This window comes from Silurus meridionalis, chromosome 6 (genome assembly GCF_014805685.1).
Source record: "Silurus meridionalis isolate SWU-2019-XX chromosome 6, ASM1480568v1, whole genome shotgun sequence".
NCBI lineage: Eukaryota > Metazoa > Chordata > Actinopteri > Siluriformes > Siluridae > Silurus > Silurus meridionalis.
This window is the reverse complement of record NC_060889.1, coordinates 16,714,379-16,732,633: the sequence shown is the minus strand read 5'-3', so window position 1 is coordinate 16,732,633 and position 18,255 is coordinate 16,714,379. Positions and strand designations below refer to the sequence as shown.

The following is an 18,255-nucleotide window of genomic DNA, read 5'->3' as shown; positions in this document are numbered from 1 at the left end:
CAAACACAGCTGCTTTATACTCTTTTTAGCTTCTACATAACAACACTCATTCTTATTGGTCAAGTCACCTCATTCCCAATTTTTTTGACAACAGGTATGTCATCTGCCAACATTATCTTCAAAATGTACAGTATTTTCTGATTCTAAGATTTAATAGTGGCAGAACCCTTTCATCTTTTTTTTTTTTTTTTTTTAATAATCAGTCTTGTATTGGCCAGGACAGAAACTTATTGTGTTGAAGATGAAACTCCCTATAAGGCCATGAAGTCCTTGTAGATATACAGAGTGCACTTTTTCTTTGGTTATACTGAGTGGTACAAATTTTAAAAATTAAAAGTGACATGTGATACAATAATAAAACCAAATAAAAAAACTAAATGAAATAACAAAATATATAACAACGTGAAATGGGATAAATGCTTGGAATCCATGAATTGAATTAATGAGAATCAGTATAGTGTTGCACAAATAAAGTGTTTTGTGATTTTTGTTGGTTCTTCCACTAGAAGAATGTGGTATGAACTCTTCCTAGTTTTGCATCATCACTCCAAAAAAAAAAAAAAGAAAAAAAGGGGTGTTTGTCTAGTTTCTGTTTCCTGTACACTCATGTACACTTTTCTTTAGAAGCAAACAACTGCAATGACACGGCAAAAATAAGTAAGTACGGTTATTATAAGTCATTTTATAATGATTTCTGATCAGTTTTTTTAGACACCAGACAAAATATGGGATAGGGAGTGAGACTACATGCAAATATTTTGGCTTGTCCTAATTTCTTATAAAAAAAACAACAAAAAAAAACAAGGTTCAAACCTTATTAGCAAACTGACGTCTGAATTTTTGTATAAACTGTTCCTGTGCCAGTGGTTGGAAACCCAACACTGGGCTGACAATATAAGTGTAAGCAGTGGTGCTGGCAGAGGGACAAGCTTACTCCTACCGATTTTTTTCAGCCTATTTAATCTTTACCTATGACTCGGTAAAAAGATAAAACAAGCCACTGATTAGATATTTCTAAATCTCAAAATAGTTTTTAGATAATCTACTTGTAATGCAGGTCAGACATATTTTACACCTTGGCTAAAATCCACTTTGATCCGGCTGCATAAACACTATCCAGTCATTTGTTGTTAAGACCCTTAAACTTTTACTATTTGGCCATTTTGGAAATGATCCGACTTTAATCAAGTAGCTGTTTAGAGGTAAATAATGTTAGATCTGCTAATAAACGAACTCTCAAACTCTTCACCAAGAATTTTACACTTATTTATTCCAACGCAGGTAATCAGAAAAATCACTGTGATAAATAGTACGGGGAAACCTTTCTTTGTTTTTGACCCCATTAAACAGGAGTATGTTTAGTGTGGTCTGAGTTGCATTACTGAACTGAGTGATGAATTGAAGAGAGACAAGAAGAGGTCGACTGTAAAACCCGCCTACAGAGAAAGCTGATTGGTCTATAAACCCACCCACAGAGAAAGCTGATTGGTCTATAAACCCACCCACAGAGAAAGCTGATTGGTTTATTAGAAGAAAGAGAGTTCGCGCTCTTTCACTCTTCCGCTGTCTTGTCACTTGTTCACTCCAGTGCCCATACACAAATTTCCTCTTCCGCTCTCTCTCTCTCTCTCTCTCTCTCTCTCTCTCTCTCTCTCTGTCTAAATCAGTGGTTCTGGAACTTTAGAGGAGGGTGGCTTTTTAAGCACCACCTGACCTCCATTAACCCAAAAACTGACAATGAAATACTTAAAAGTTTAAAAATGTTTACTGTATTGAAATGTCAATTTCAATCACAACATAAATTAGCATTAAGTTCAAAAAATGTAAAATAAAAGTGTAATTATCACGTTGACTTACTGTAACTTTGTAATTTGTGCAAAAAAAAAAAAAAAAGCAACTGCAAATGGCAAGAACGATGAACAAGTCAAGACAAAAAGAACACCAATTCAGCTCATACTTTGTGAAGTCCCTGTCAAGAATCTTGAATAGCTCATCCACTGCTCTAGTTTGAACATACTTGCAAAACAGCAAATCCTCACTCAGTGACTCAAAATTTACAAAGTAGACATATGAAATGAACAAACAATTAATATTACTGTCTTTAAATTTTTATTGTGTCTATTGGTCTGTTGCAGTTAACTTGCCGAGAGTAAACAGTAATTTTCGCACAATGGTTCCACTTTTTCCTCTTTCTCTCTCTCTCTCTCTCTCTCTCTCTCTCTCTCTCTCTCTTTTCTACAATATTAATTGTATATATTTGCAGATATAAGGAAGCCGCTGTCACAGGCTTTGGAATGTCTTTCTTCTTAGAAGAATGCCAACAATATATCCTGCATTTTTATTTTGGCAAAACTGCCTGCTTTAGAGCATACATATTTTATGGAGGTCTAACAAAAAGAAAGTAGGCCAAAGAACTTATCATTTAACCTTTATAATAAATTATATGTGATTAGCTCAGTCTTTATTCTCTAAGTAATTCTATTAGTCAAATTCTGTGTTATGGCATTGGTATTATTTAAGCTAGTTATAAAATGTTAGGAAATGTTGCAGGATGTGTTGAACTTGTCATTGTCCAGATAGGAACAAAATTAATTTTGTTCCTACTTTAAACAGCTTCAAACTTAGAAGCAGAAATGTACCTTGAATTTCTTTTTAATCTAATTGGTGCTCTAGTGGCATTAAGTGGCAGAGCCAAAAATGATGCACAGATTATTGCCACAAGATTAAATTAGTGTGGCAAATTTTCAACTTGAAAATCACTTTGGAAATTAAAAAGATCTAAACTTTGTGAAGAACCTTTGAGGAACAAAGGGTAACAACATTCTTAGTTGCTGGACCTAGGCTCTGGAATTCGTTGCTGATCCACATCAAGTCCTCCCAGAATCACGTCTTAAGTCAGTCTTAAAACAACTTTTTTGTTTTAACTCATGATTCAGTATAAAGTCTCTATTTTATGTTTTATTTTGTCTGTATCTTTGGGATTCTTTAATACTTTGCACAGCACTTTGGTCAACATTCTTTGTTTTTAAATGTGCTTTAAATTAAAAAGACAAATAAAGCAAACAGAAAATCATGTTTATCTGCGAAGACTGAGTGTCTAAATATTCGTGATATGTGTGCTTGTTCAAACAAAATAATTACATCATATTAGAACAGGATAAATTGTTCAATAAAAGCTGATGTTGTAGATATAGATCTCTGGGTTATTTTAAAATATTTAATTACAATCTGTAATTTCTGTGGCTTGTGAATTAATAATATTTAAAAAAAATTTTTGGTTTGTTAGCATGCAGATTTTATTTTAGTAAAAAAAAATATGTATGTAAATGAATAAACTAAATCAGTGCCACCCCATTTTATCTCAACAGAATATTTGAGACTTGATGGCATTCCAAATACAATTACCATTTCCACTTGCGGTGGCAGTTCCTGTTCAAGTTGAGCCAAGAACAACAAGTCCATTAATACAATGCATAGTTGACAACAAACTGAAGAAACTGAAGAAACTTGTAAGAGGTGTAAATATTAACGGACTGTACTCTTCTGCAATCTGGAATGATGACGTTTCTCTACTGACGGCAGCAACTGTATGTGGGAATGAGGAGATTTGTAACTTTCTACTGGGAGAAAATGGAGATCCCAACATAACGTCTGCAAATGGCCTCACACCTCTGCATTATGCTGCCATTACACCGGGAGTTCCACCGCATATTGTGAGAAGATTATTAGCTGCAAAAGCTAATCCAGATGGTCACAAAGAATGTTGTTTTACACCATTACAATTTGCTGCCAGTAAGGACAGACTGGACATGTTCCAAGTACTTCTAGAAGCTGGTGCTGACCCTGGAAGAAATTATGGGTTTAACTCTGATTTTGATAACAAAGTAGAAACTCTTATTAATAATTTACCAGCAGAAAATGCTGCTGTAAAGAAATGCAGAATGTTTTTCAATTTTACTGCAATGGTTCCCAAAAAATCTCAGCCAGAGGTTATCCATTTCTTCAAGGAACATTTTCTTGAGGAACATCCTATTAATCATCTTGTACTTTTTGAACTATATAATAATGTAACTGGCAGATCACAGGAACAATATCGGCAAAGTAGCATAAAGTGGATGAGAGACTCCATGAAATCCGAGATCTACATCAATGGATTTATCAAACGCTTTCCCAAAATTTCAATGGAACACAGGATTTTTGCTATGAGCAGCTTACATGCTGTAATTTGCATGATGAAAGAAATATCCCCTGAGATATTTAATGGGATCGTACCCATTGTGATCAAATGCTTTCAGCCAACTAATACAGTGCAGGGAAATATATTTAATCATCCTACACTAAGTACTCTTTGTGTGACCATGGACAAGTTCTCAAAACAAAAACCTGCTGCTGATGGTCTTAACTATGTTGTTCTTGAAGAGTTATGCAATGCAATTATGCCTTTCACCAATCCTGACTGCTCAACAGATATCAGCATTCTTACTTACCATTTGTTTGCTGCTCTATATGAATTTGTCCCAGAGCACATTAAGTCACGTGGATTAACCTCAGTGCCTGATGAGGTTCTTTTTGTAGTAGACGTAGGAACAGATGACGTACTCAAAGAGAAACTGCAAAAACTGGACACAAATCTCAGATGTCCTCAAAGCCCAGTGACTGGAAGTATTTTAGATGATGCAGGAGAGAGCAAGTCATCAACAAAGTCAAAAAAGAAGAAGAAGAAGAAAAAAAAGAAAGCCATTCAGCAAGAAACAAGCTCAAAAGATGATGCTGTACAAGCATTAAAACTTAATTCAGAGACTGCAAAAACCTCAGTTCAAGAGTCCACTGTGCGCCCATTTACAGCATGCACGGATGATATACCAGTGCCAAGAAAATGGCATTCAATCAGCCAACGCTGGAAGCCCAAACTAGAGAAACTGGCTAGCATGGAAGCAAGTAACATTTATCACCTGGGGAACCTTACCATTAGTGAAAGCGCAGAATTTGAGATAGCTAAAGGAAGTGATGGAACACGGGTTTTTCTTGGACTGAGGGATGATGGCACTGAGGTAGCTGTCAAGCGAATGTTAAAGTCCAATTATCAAGATTTAAAAAATGAAGAGGAATTTCTACGCCTTCCTGAGCTTGACAATCCTTCTATTGTCCGATATGTGGACTTTGCAGAGGATGACAAATTTGGATATCTTGTCCTTCAACTTTGTGAATACACATTGGAGGAATACATTCAGAACCATTTGCCAGAAGACAGTTCACAGCAGCTAAAGGTCCTGAAGAAAATTGTAAAAGAAGTGCTCTGTAGCCTGAAGGTTCTCCAGAGCCAAAATACTAAAGTGCTTCATCGAGACATCAAACCTCAAAATGTTCTGATTGGTAGGAGTCCCAACTTATCAAACCTGTAATTATTGTGAAATTATCACTGGTAAATGCATGCAGATTTAATAGTATATCATTATTTTACAGATATAACTGGAAAGGCGAGATTAGCTGATTTTGGCATAAGTCGAAGGCTGAAGTTGGAAGAGACGACTTGCCGCACTAATGCTGCTGGAACAAAATGTTGGAAACCCAGCGAAACTGTTGATGAGGACAGTAACCGTGGCTACAAGAGGAGTTCTGATATTCAGGTTTGGATATTTAACAGCATCGTCTCTAGGTTACGCATCTAACTCTAGTTCCCTGAGGGAACGAGACACTGCGTCGGAACGCTTTGGGAAGCTACTGTGTTGTACATGCTCTGAATCTTCTTCTTCTTTTGGTTTCTCCTATTTCTCTAATCCTGTCTATCCTCATCACTCCCAACGAAAACCTCAACATCTTCAGCTCCACTTCCTGTTTTTTACTTAATGCCACTGTCTCTAAACCATACAACATAGCAGGTCTCATTACAGTCCTATAAACTTTCCCTTTTACTCTTGCAGATACTCTTCTATCACAAATCACTCCTGCCACTCTTCTCCACCCACTCCACCCTGCCTGCACTCTTTTCTTCACTTCTCTAACACACTCTCCATAACTTTGCACTGTTGACCGCAGGTACCTGAACTCCTCCAATTTCACCACCTTTTCTCCCTGCAACCGCACCACTCCACTGCCCTTCCTCTCATTCACACACATGTACTCTGTCTTACTCCTACTGACTTTCATTCCCCTTCTCTCCAGCATGTACCTCAACCTCTTCAGGCCCCTCCCAACCTGCTCCCTACTCTCACCCTAAATAACAATATCATCCGCAAACATCATAGTCCATGGAGACTCCTGTCTGACCTCGTCTGTCAACCTGTCCATCACCACTGCAAACAGGAAAGGGCTCAGAGCGGATCCTTGATGCAGTCCAATCTTCAAATTGAACCAGTCTGTCGTTCCTACTGCACACTTCACTGTTGTCCCACTGTCCTCATACATGTCTTGCACCACCCTTACTTACTTCCCTGACACACCTGACTTCCTCATACAATACCACAACTCCTCTCTTGGCACCCTGTCGTACAAATTCTTTAAATCCACAAAAACACAATGCAGTTTCTTCTGACCTTCTCTATACTTCTCCATCAACATTCTCAAAGCAAATAAGGCGTCTGTGGTGCTCTTCCTAGGCATGAAACCATACTGTTGCTCACAGATTGTCACCTCTTCTCTCAGCCTGGCTTCCACTACTCTTTCCCATAACTTCATGGTGTGACTAATTAAATTAATTCCCCTGTAGTTACTGCAGGTCTGCACATCTCCCTTGTTCTTAAAAATCTGTACCAGCACACTCCTTCTCCATTCCTCAGGCATAATCTCACCTTCCAAAATCCTGTTAAACAATCTGGTTAAAAAATCCACTGCCATCTCACCTAAACATCTCTATGCTTCTACTGGTATGTCATCTGGTCCAACCGACTTTCCACCTTTCATCCTCTTAATTGCTGCTCTTACTTCCTCCTCACTAATCCTATACACTTCCTGCTTCACCAACTCCACAACACCCAACCTTCTCCGTCTCTCATTTTCCTTGTTCATCAGCTGCTTAAAATACTCCCTCCATCTTCTCAACACACTCCTTACTAGTCAACACATTTCCATCTCCATCCTTTATTGCTCTAACTTGCAACACATCCTTCCCAGCTCGGTCCCTCTGCCTGGCCAATTGGTAAAAATCCTTTTCTCCTTTCTTAGTGTCTAACTTCTCATACAGCTCCTCATATGCCTTTTCCTTGGCTTTCGCCACATCCCTCTTCACCTGCTGCCACATCTACTTGTACTCCTGTCTACTTCTCATCATGCTGTCAATCCCAATTCTGTTTTGCCAACCTCTTTCTCCTTATGCTTTCCTGCACTTCCTCATTCCACCACCATGTCCCTTTGTCTTCCTTTCTATTTCCAGATGACACACCAAGTAACGTTCTAGCTGTCTTCCTTATCACTAGTAGTTGCCCAATCATCCAGCACCTCTTCACCACCACCGAGCCCCTGTCTGACCTCTTTCCTGAATCTCTCACCATAGTCTTCCTCCTTCACTTTCCACCATCTTATTCTTCTTTCAGTCCTCGTTCTCCTACTCTTCTTCTTCACCACCAAAACCATCCTATAGACCACCATCTGATGCTGTCTAGCTCCACTGTCCCCTGCCAACACCTTACAGTCTCCAATCTCCTTCAGGTTGCATCTCCTACATAGAACATAGTCCACCTGTGTGCACTTTCCTCCACTCTTATATGTCACCCTATGATCCTCCTTCTTTTTAAAATAAGTGTTCAACATTGCCATTTCCATTCTTCTAGCAAAATCTACCACCATCTGCCCTTCCACATTCCTCTCCTTAAAACCATACCTACCCATCACCTCCTCATCAACTCTGTTCCCTTCACCTACATTCCAATTGAAATCCACCCCAATCACCAATCTTTAATTTCTAGGTACACTTGCTACGACATCCAACTCACTCCAGAATTTTTCCTTCTCCTCCATCTCACAACCCACTTGTGTAGCATAAGCACTGATGACATTTATCATCACCCCTTCAACTTCCATCTTTACGATCATCACCCTATCAGAAACTCTCTTCACCTCCACTACACACTTACTGTACTCTTCCTTTAGAATCACCCCTACACCATTTCTCTTTTCATCCACACCATGATAGAACAGTTTAAACCCACCTCCAATGTTCCTGGCCTTACTTCCTTTCCACTTGGTCTCCTGAACACACAACATATCTACCTTTCTCCTCTCCATCATATCAGCTACCACTCTCCCTTCACCAGTCATAGTACCAACATTTATAGTGCCCACCCTAACCTAAGCGCTGAAGGGCCGGAGGGAAACGGGCACCAAGAAAAGCGGTGCTACAGGCCCTCCAGTTACCCTCCCACAGGTCCGGTCAGGACCTTTTGGCCAAAGCTCTCTTCTTGGAGATGACAGTCCTCAGATCTTTCACTACACAGGGCTTTGGCTCAGGGCGCTGCACGGGGCAGAGAGCACTTCGGAACACTCTGTCTATGCACTTGCCGGTAGGAAGTGCTGGGTTGAGGAAGCCAAGAGACAAATCGGTGGCCTTCCAGCTGTACCTCCCACGCCGCTTTCATGGGGCTGCTCGGCGGGCGCAGCCCCATGAAAGCGGCATGGGAGGTACAGCTGGAACGCCACCAATTGTCTCTTGGCTTCCTGAAACATTTAGACTACCAAACTAACGGCCTCGCCGAAAAAGACCTGAGGGTGAGAGTGGGGTGTCCAGCAGTACAGCCTTGTCCCTGTCAGGGATTCCAGACAGTGTGAGCCACAGATGTCTCTCTGTGGTAGTTAGGGTGGCCATAGACCGGCCAATGGCCTTAGCGGTCTCTTTAGTGGCTTGTAGAGCCAAGTCTGCTGTGCGCCAATGCTCTAGTATCTGGCTGCCCATAATGTCTCCCACATCCAGCTCCCACAGCAGGTCGGCTTGGTATGCCCGTATAACACCGACATGGTGTGCAGACATCCAGCGGCCTGACCTGTTAAGGCATAATCCTTCCCCACCAGCACCGACATAGTACACAGGGGCTTAGTGGGTAGTGTCAGGGGCTTAAGAGAAGATGCCACACCTGGGGAGAGATAGCCTGCTAGCGTCTGTTTAACCCATGGCATGACACCATATCCATAATCCCTAAAAGCCCAGGACGTTGTAATACACCCCGGTCTTGGGGCTGAAGGGGCAGCCCGAGAAAGGCCGGGCCCAGGACCTGGACACCTCGGTATTCAGGTCAGGGAAAAATGTCAGGCCCCGACACGGAGGCTGTGATGCAGGGAGCAAAAAGCGCTCTTTTAAGCTTACTGGACGGAGTTGCTTTATGCTCATCGGCCGGCCAAGCTATATTCAGTCTCTGGACGGCACGTTTCGCAACCTCCAGGAGCTCCTCGCTATCACCCCCCCGTGATAAAACAGGGGCAGGGAGAAACACATGGCCAAAAAGTGTGCTTGGTTTTGTTTGATGCCTTCATTTTCTTTTTTGACAGACAGACAAACAACATTAAATTTCACACAAAATGCTTCTTGAACAGACAGAAGCAGAAGCCAGCTTCAGTCCATGTGCATTTTAAACTTCCTGGTCATGATGTCACCCTGCCGGTGACAGTCTGCCTTCAATTTTGACTGATTACACCCATTATTTAGAGCATGGACAACGCAGTCGAGTTCCCAAAGTTTTCCGACGCAGTTTGAGTTCCATAAAGGGGAGCATATTAAATAGTAAAAAGGGTTTTGATTTAAATCTTTTTGTTTATACTCATTTAGGTTGCGGGAATGTTGATGTATTACATCCTCTCTTGTGGACATCATCCATTTGGCAAAGGTGTCCGGTGTGAACTTAATATTTTTGAAGGGAAATATTCTTTGGAACACTTGGAGGATGAACTGGTGATAGACCTAGTGGAATGGATGATCAGTCATGAGCCAAAGAACAGACCTAATGTAGAGGAGACTCTTTGCCACCCATTTTTTTTGGACAGATGCATGGTAAGAGCTGCTTTGAGACAATGTTCATTGTTAAAAGCCCTAAAGCATTTCACTGCAAAGCATTTCACTGCATGTCATACTCTGTATGTATGTGTATGTGACAAATAAAATTTTAATTTTAAATTTATACAAATAAATATGAATTTAATTAAATTTAATTAAGATATAACTAACAAATCATCACGTTAGTGACGAGTAACATTATCTCGGATGTTACTTGTAATCTCTGATTTAATTTTTCTTTGCCAAATTGCCTTAATGTTCAAAGTGAGTTGTTGAATGTGTGTGCATAGTGCCCTGTAATTAAGTGGTATCCCATCAGTAGTGAATTCATATGATTTGTTCACACTGTTCCTGGTATTGACTCTAGATCCACTGTGACCATTACCAGGAAAGTAATTGAGCATAATTTGCAACATTTTTGCAGATCACTAGCAGAACTTGTGAATGTTTTTATATGTTACAAGATATTATATAGATGTAATAAATAAGCACAGTGTGTACAGGAATATCAGACAGAAGATTTCTCTATTAGTAATACTGAATACAATACATAGTGCCTAATTTTGATGAGTTTTGTGTGGAAGGAAACTGGAAAGATAGCAAGCATTTGTAATGGACACCATGATTTTTATTTGGATATTCTATTCAAAGATTTCCAACTCTAGTATTTACTAGAACATGGGACCAGTTTGAAGTAAAATTGTGCTCTGTGCTCTGAGTGAAGTCTTTTGTCTGTTCTTTTGTTAGCGTTTTTATTGCATTTTGGTCATAATATACATTTATGTGCTGAGGTGATTTTTTTATTTAAAAAAAAGTGTGTGAAAATGAAGAAAAACTAGATTTGGTAGTTTGTCATTTATTTCTCCTTACTTTAATACAGACTGATATTCCAGTGTTTATATATATAATTTTCAGGAAAGTGGAGTACTTAAAAAGACTGGGGAATGAAAAGGAGGTTGTGAACTGCCGCAACGCTGAGCCAGACCTTCTTTCTGCATTTACAGTGGAGAAAAGCTTCTTAGAGTGGAAAACAAAAGTGAGTGCAACCACATTTAACAGTACAACAAAATGTACAGTAGATTGTGTTTCATTGTATATTTGTTTACTAAAGTTAAATCAGGGCATGTGTGTAGTAATCTGCAATAATTAGTTTTTTGAAACAGTGAATATATTATATATGTTATAAAAATATGTTATTAATTTTTAATACAAGTTATACCTGTAAAATTCTATGGTTATAAACTCATTCTGTTTAAAGATTTGCTAACAGTAGCATGTATCAGTGATCCCTCATGAAAATATGATTCATGAAACAACAGAATACTTGTTTGTGCATCATAAAGTACATGGTTTCCTATAATGCCTGAATTTCTCAGTTTCCCTGTGAGCTTGTACAAAAATTGGAAGGTAAGAAAAAGCCGTATCCGGAGAACACACTGGGGCTGCTGCGCTTCATACGGAATCTGCACGAACATCAGTGAGTGCTACCAAAAATATTCATTACTGAGATGATTTTGTTTGTACTGTGTCACGACTAATTTATTTTGTTTTGTTTGAATAGCATTGAGGATGCAGAGAAGTTCAACTTGATGACATTATTCCCTGACCTTTTTGGAAACGCTTTCAAGTTTGCTAAAAAAAGAGGATGGAACTCCAGACCAAGTCTGACAAAATATTTTGTTACAGTACCAGCAATTTAACAGGAAATAACTGAAAAGCATGAAATATTCAGAAATGTCATCAGTTTGTGTGTTTGGATTATAAGAGAATATTTCATGTTAGAAATGTGATTTATTTTCTGGAGTGCTAAAATGTGCACTGCATTGGTGCAGTCAAATCAGTTCTCACCACTATGTGTATATCATCTAAAAATTATTTATACTGGGATACTGGGGGACATGACCACTTATAAAATGTCTAATTTATCAGGATCTGGAGGTTGCTACCATTTTTTCTTTGGGTTTCTCTGTTTTCTGCACCAGATGTCACCATTGTGAATGTTTTTTATTAGTTTCCTATTGTTTCCATTTGAGCCTTGTTAGCCCTGTGTGTATTTAAATTCCCCTTGTGTGGCAATCATTTGGCTTTATTGTTAAAGTTGTGTGGTTTGTTTCCTGTGATTATTTTACGTTACTATTATTTTATTTTTTTTGCATTTCTGAGACAGACTTTTGTTCTTAAGATTTTTCCTAAGTTCCTGATGAGTTTTTTTTTTATTTTTTATTTTTTTACCTTTTTTGAATTTTGCCTGTCTTTTGTTTTTCTACTTTGCTGTATTTTTGGGGACCTACGATTGTGAATTAAATTTTCTCTTTCATTTTCGTTGAACATTTTAAAATAAAAACTATGGATTTCCTAACATTTGAGTTTGTTTGTGAATTCTCACACCTCACAATGGCAGACTGCTAGTGCTCTTGCTGCTCAGTGTTTTTTTTGTAAAATATATTTATTAATTTTTTTAACATTACAAAAAAATCTTCAATCAAACAAAAGAACAAGAAAAACAAACAAATAATAAATCAAATCAAATTTACAAACATATGGCTTACCACTTCAATAAATCAATTTAAGAAATAAATTCAATAAAGAATGACCTAGTCATACAAACCATATATCTTACATATTTTACTCCACATATTTAAACCTCATTAAACAAACCCTCTAATTAGAATAGAGGATAAATCTAAGCCCATATATATCAGAAATGGGTCCCACCTTTTATGAAATAGGACATCTTTATTATTGGACGCACAGGTTAGATCATCTAATGAGACATATTCCAATATAACCCTGTGCCATAATAACCTAGAAGGGGCCTTATCAACTAACCAGTTCAAAAGAATACATTTTCTGGCACAGAATGTTAGGAACTTGCAAAGTGTCTTTTTATGTTTGTCTGCAACCATGTCATCGTATATTCCAAGCAATATGTGTTTTGAATTGTAGCCAATATTAACGGATAAGATAGCATTAAGTTCTTGTTCAACCATAACCCAAAACTTCTGGCTCTTCCTACAAGACCAGAAACAGTGAATAAGATCTCCTTCTTCTGTTTTACATTTCGGGCACATTGGCGAGCAGTCTTCTTTAAACTTTTGCCTCCGCGAAGGTGAAATGTGAGCTCTGTGCAAAATTTTCAACTGCATTGCTTTTACTCTGTTACATATGCTTAAGGTCCCTGCATTCTTCCATATCAAGTGTCCTTTCCCATGTCCTCTTCAATAAGTCCGTATTTGAAGATCCACAATCCTTGAGAACCTTAAAAAAGGAGCTTATGGAGCTGTTCGTTAGTGAAAAAAGCTGTTTCTCCACAGCCGAAATGTCCTAATTTGTGAGCAAAGTAGTGTCCTTTTTCACAAAGTCTCTCAACTGTAAATAATGAAATAAATCCTGTCGTGGAATGTTGTACTTGGTGGTTAATTGGTCAAATGACATCAAAGTGTCCCCCTCAAATAGATCATGTAAAGTATTGAGACCTTTGTGTGTCCAAACTGGAAACTTTGGGTCTACAGTCCCCAGCAGGAAGTCATAGTTATCACAAACAGGAGTAAATGTTGAGGTAAGTTGGGATCAACCCTCCAAACGCCTGACAACTTGCCATGCCTTGACAGCATTGATTGTGATGGGGTTACTGCAAGCAACTTTCAAGGACTTAAACTTTTTAAGAAAAAGCTAATTTACTAAAGGAAATTTACTGAGTGAGCTTTCAATATCAAACCACACTGCTCTGGGCCCTCTATGTACGCAGTCAGAAATGTAACGCAAGTGAACACTAAACTAATATCGCCGTATATCAAGACCTCCCACTGAAGATGGAAGCATTCAAGTTGAAAGTTTTATACGTGCCTTTTTTTTTTAGCCCATATAAAAGAACTAAACCAACCAATGAATTTCTTAACAGTTTTATGTGTAAACCTTATTGGAATCATTTATATGGGGTAAAGTAATCTTGAGAGAATATTCATCTTTAGGAGGGAGATCCGTCCCAACCAAGAAACAGGAGGAACACTCCACCTTTCTAAATCCAACCAAATACGTTCAAAAAGTGGAAGAAAGTTTACTTTATACATCTGTTCAAAGGAGGGAGTAACATTAATGCCCAAATATATATAAAACCCTCGGAGGGCCCATCTAAACGGAAAGGGTGATAGTGTCTGGGGTATTTGTTTTAATCCACCTATAGGCGTTGCCATTGACTTATCATAATTAATTTTATCCTGAGAAGGTGCCGAATTTGTTAATTGTGTCTAAAAGAGCTGGGGTAGAGGTATCAGGATTCACCATGAATATCAAAATATCCTCAGCATATAGGGCAATCTTATGTTGATTGTTTGCTATTGTTAACCCACCAATTTCATTATTTATCCTTATAGCTTCTGCCAGCAGTTAGATTATCAAAGCAAATAAAAGAGGTGATAGAGGGCAGCCTTGCCTCGTCCCTCTCCCAACTTTGAATGCAGAGGAGCGGCATCCATTAGTCAGCACGGCACCAAGAGGCTCATTATACAATAACTTGATCCACTTAACGAAGTGCTCACCAAGACCAAATTTATGTAACGTATGAAATAAGTAGGGCCATTCGATGCAATCGAATGCCTTCTCCATATCTAGAGAAATCACAAGACTATCCACTGACTGCTGCCTAGCAAACTGCATCAAATTCAACAGGCTCCACATATTATTGGCAGAGTTGCGTCATCCTTTATTAGAGTGGGGAGAAGGCATTTTAACCATGTTGCTAATATTTTAGAAAGAATCTTCAGATCTACATTAAGCAGCGAAATAGGTCGGTATGACGAACAGTCCTTCTGCTTGTTTACCTTTTTTCAAAATTAGGGATATATTCGCCTCTCATGGATCGTGGCAAATGGCCTTTTACAAATGAGTCATTGAGCATATTTAGTAAGGGGTCAACTAATAAATCTTTAAATTCTTTGTAGAATTCAGTACTAAGCCCATCTGGGCCAGGTGCTTTCCCAGATTGCAAACTCTTTATTGCTTCTAGAACTTCCTTTTTAGATATAGGAGCATTGAGAGAAGAGGTCTGATCCTCTGATAAACTGGGTAGGTTGAGGGTGGAGAAGAAAAGCTCTGTGGATTGTGTTGTATCCCCTTCTAATTCTGATTTATATAAATTCTCAAACCATTCTTTAAATGTATTATTAATAGAAAAGCTGTCTAGAAAACGTTTACCGTTACTATCCACAATGGATAGGATAGACTGAGAGTCGGATTTTTTCTTTGTTAAGAATGCTAAATATTTCCCTACTTTATCCCTGTGCTCGTATATTTTCTGTTTAGCAAAACGAATTTTCACCTCTGCTTGTTTTGTTAAAAGAGAATCTAAAGAGAGATCTAAGTGCTGAAATTTCCATCATTCAACCAGGGGATGGTTTTGTAATATATAGTCTCTCAGCATCCTTAAGATTGTTAAGTTTCTAAGATCTCTTTTTGTTTGGCTTGTCTGCACCTTTTACTAAGTGTATATGCTATGATAGAAAAAGCCTCTAGAAAAAGCTTTGGCAGTTTCCCATAGTAAGGATGGATCTTCGGTTGAGGCAGAGTTAATGGAAATAAAAGAGTTAAACTCCTCTGTAAAATATGATATAAAATTATGATCAGCCAAAATAAATGGGTGAAATCTTCAACCATTAGATGTAGTATTTTGGTTCCCTAAGGAGTATTCAGCGAAAACTGCTGCATGGTCCGATATAGATATATTACCTATATGGCAAGACATTATATGCTGCGACATATTCTTTGGAGAAAATAAATAATCTATCCTAGTATAGCAGCTGTGGACTCCAGAAAAAAGTATATTCCTGTTCTGCCGGGTGGCAGGCCCTCCAAATATCTACATAGTCAAAGTCTTCACAGTTTTAGCCCGGGTTGATATTAATGGTTTACCTGTCGGGAATTTATCTATAATGGGGCATAAATGACAATTAAAATCCCCCCCAATAAACAGTGTCTTCACTCCCCACTCTGCTAATTTTGCAAACGCTGTAGTCAGAAAATCGCCTGGGTGGCCAGGGGGCCACTAAATGTTCAAGAAAGCAATTTCCTCCCCATATAATACCCCCTTCACAATTACATAGCGCCCTTTTGTGTCCTTGACAACTTATACTAATTGGAATGGCATACTTCTCTTAATTAAAATAACTACGCCTCTGCTCCTTGAAGTGAAAGATGAGAAAAAGACCTGGCCAAACCCCCCTTGTGATAGCTTAGCATGTTCCTGATCATTTAAGTGGGTTTACTGTAGTAAAGCAATTTGTACCCCTCCTTTTTTAAGTAAGTTAAAACTTTTCTTTTCTTGATAGGTGTATGGATACCATTAGCATTTTACGTACACACTTTAAGCTTTATCATTTCAATTGTATACCAGAGATAATGTAGTCAAAACGTACAATTTGAAAAATATAGATGTCAGCCATATAAACAAGTGGTAAGCCAAAAAAAAAAAAAAAAAAATATTTCTTTGGCTGTGCCTGGGTTTGAACCCACAACTACTAAAAGATAAACCTATGCCTGAAAGATAAACCAATGCCTTAACCCATTGAGCTATCTTATACCCTTTGGGCAAGCAATCAATATGCCTAATGAACCTACATGGCTCCTTTTCCATACTTCAACACCATGTAACTTATATTAAAGGAAGCCTAATGAACCAACCATGTAACTCATATTAAAGGAAGCCTAATGAACCAACCATGTAACTCATATTAAAGGAAGCCTAATGAACCAACCATGTAACTTATATTAAAAGAACGCCAAACAAGTCTTTTAAAAAAGACAAAGAAATAAACAACAAGTCTTTTTAATTATCAAATAGATTTACAGTTTAATGTCACAAAAAAAAAAAAATATTTTTGGCTGTGCCTGGGTTTGAACCCACAACTACTGAAAGATAAACCTATGCCTGAAAGATAAACCAATGCCTTAACCCATTGAGCTATCCTGTACCCTTTGGGCAAGCAATCAATATGCCTAATGAACCTACATGGCTTCTTTTCCATACTTCAACACCATGTAACTCATATTAAAAGAAGCCTAATGAACCAACCATGTAACTCATATTAAAGGAAGCCTAATGAACCAACCATGTAACTCATATTAAAAGAAGCCTAATGAACCAACCATGTAACTCATATTAAAAGAAGGCCAAACAAGTCTTTTAAAAAAGACAAAGAAATAAGCAACAGGTCTTTTAATTATCAAATAGATTTACAGTTTAATGTCACAAAAAAAAAAAAATTCTTTGACTGTACCTGGGTTTGAACCCACAACTTCTGAAAGATAAACCTATGCTGAAAGATAAACCTATGCTGAAAGATAAACCAATGCCTTAACCCATTGAGCTATCCTATACCCTTTGAGCAAGCAATCAATATGCCTAATGAACCTACATGGCTTCTTTTCCATACTTCAACACCATGTAACTCATATTAAAAGAACGCCAAACAAGTCTTTCAAAAAAGACAAAGAAATAAAGCAACAGGTCTTTTTAATTATCAAATAGATTTACAGTTTAATGTCACAAAGTAGAAAAACTATTAGATTTAATAAAAAAAAAAAAAAAAAAATATTTCTTTGGCTGTGCCTGGGTTTGAACCCACAACTACTGAAAGATAAACCTATGCCTTAACCTATTGAGCTATCCTATACCCTTTGAGCAAGCAATCAATATGCCTAATGAACCTACATGGCTTCTTTTCCATACTTCAACACCATGTAACTCATATTAAAAGAACGCCAAACAAGTCTTTTAAAAAAGACAAAGAAATAAAGCAACAGGTCTTTTTAATTATCAAATAGATTTACAGTTTAATGTTACAAAGTAGAAAAACTATTAGATTAAAAAAAAAAAAAATTTCTTTGGCTGTGCCTGGGTTTGAACCCACAACTGCTGAAAGATAAACCTATGCCTGAAAGATAAACCAATGCCTTAACCCATTGAGCTATCCTATACCCTTTGGGCAAGCAATCAATATGCCTAATGAACCTACATGGCTTCTTTCCATACTTCAACACCATGTAACTCATATTAAAAGAAGGCCAAACAAGTCTTTTGATTATCAAATAGATTTACAGTTTAATGTCACAAAGTAGAAAAATTGTTAGATTTAAAAAAAAATTTTTTTTTTTTTAAATATTTCATTGGCTGTGCCTGGGTTTGAACCCACAACTTCTGAAAGATAAACCTATGCTGAAAGATAAACCTATGCCTTAACCTATTGAGCTATCCTGTACCCTTTGGGCAAGCAATCAATATGCCT

The 18,255-nt window shown here is 37.9% G+C and overlaps 1 protein-coding gene across 2 annotated transcripts; it reads left to right on the top strand.

The window, feature by feature from the left end:
- The first annotated feature begins 562 nt into the window (after positions 1 to 562).
- LOC124386791 lies at positions 563 to 12,302 on the top strand. Of its 2 annotated transcripts, XR_006926013.1 has the most exons (7): positions 563 to 657; positions 3,369 to 5,373; positions 5,464 to 5,627; positions 9,752 to 9,973; positions 10,892 to 11,012; positions 11,353 to 11,453; positions 11,538 to 12,302. XR_006926013.1 is itself a non-coding variant. In XM_046850756.1 (5 exons), the coding sequence occupies exons 2-5, from the start codon at positions 3,384 to 3,386 to the stop codon at positions 10,922 to 10,924; spliced, it is 2,409 nt and encodes an 802-aa protein (XP_046706712.1). In that variant the 5' UTR covers positions 563 to 657; positions 3,369 to 3,383; the 3' UTR covers positions 10,925 to 11,340. The 2 variants fall into 2 exon arrangements, 1 of the variants encoding a protein (XP_046706712.1); XM_046850756.1 differs by lacking the exons at positions 11,353 to 11,453; positions 11,538 to 12,302 and having other exon boundaries at positions 10,892 to 11,340.
- Positions 12,303 to 18,255: the final 5,953 nt, after the last annotated feature.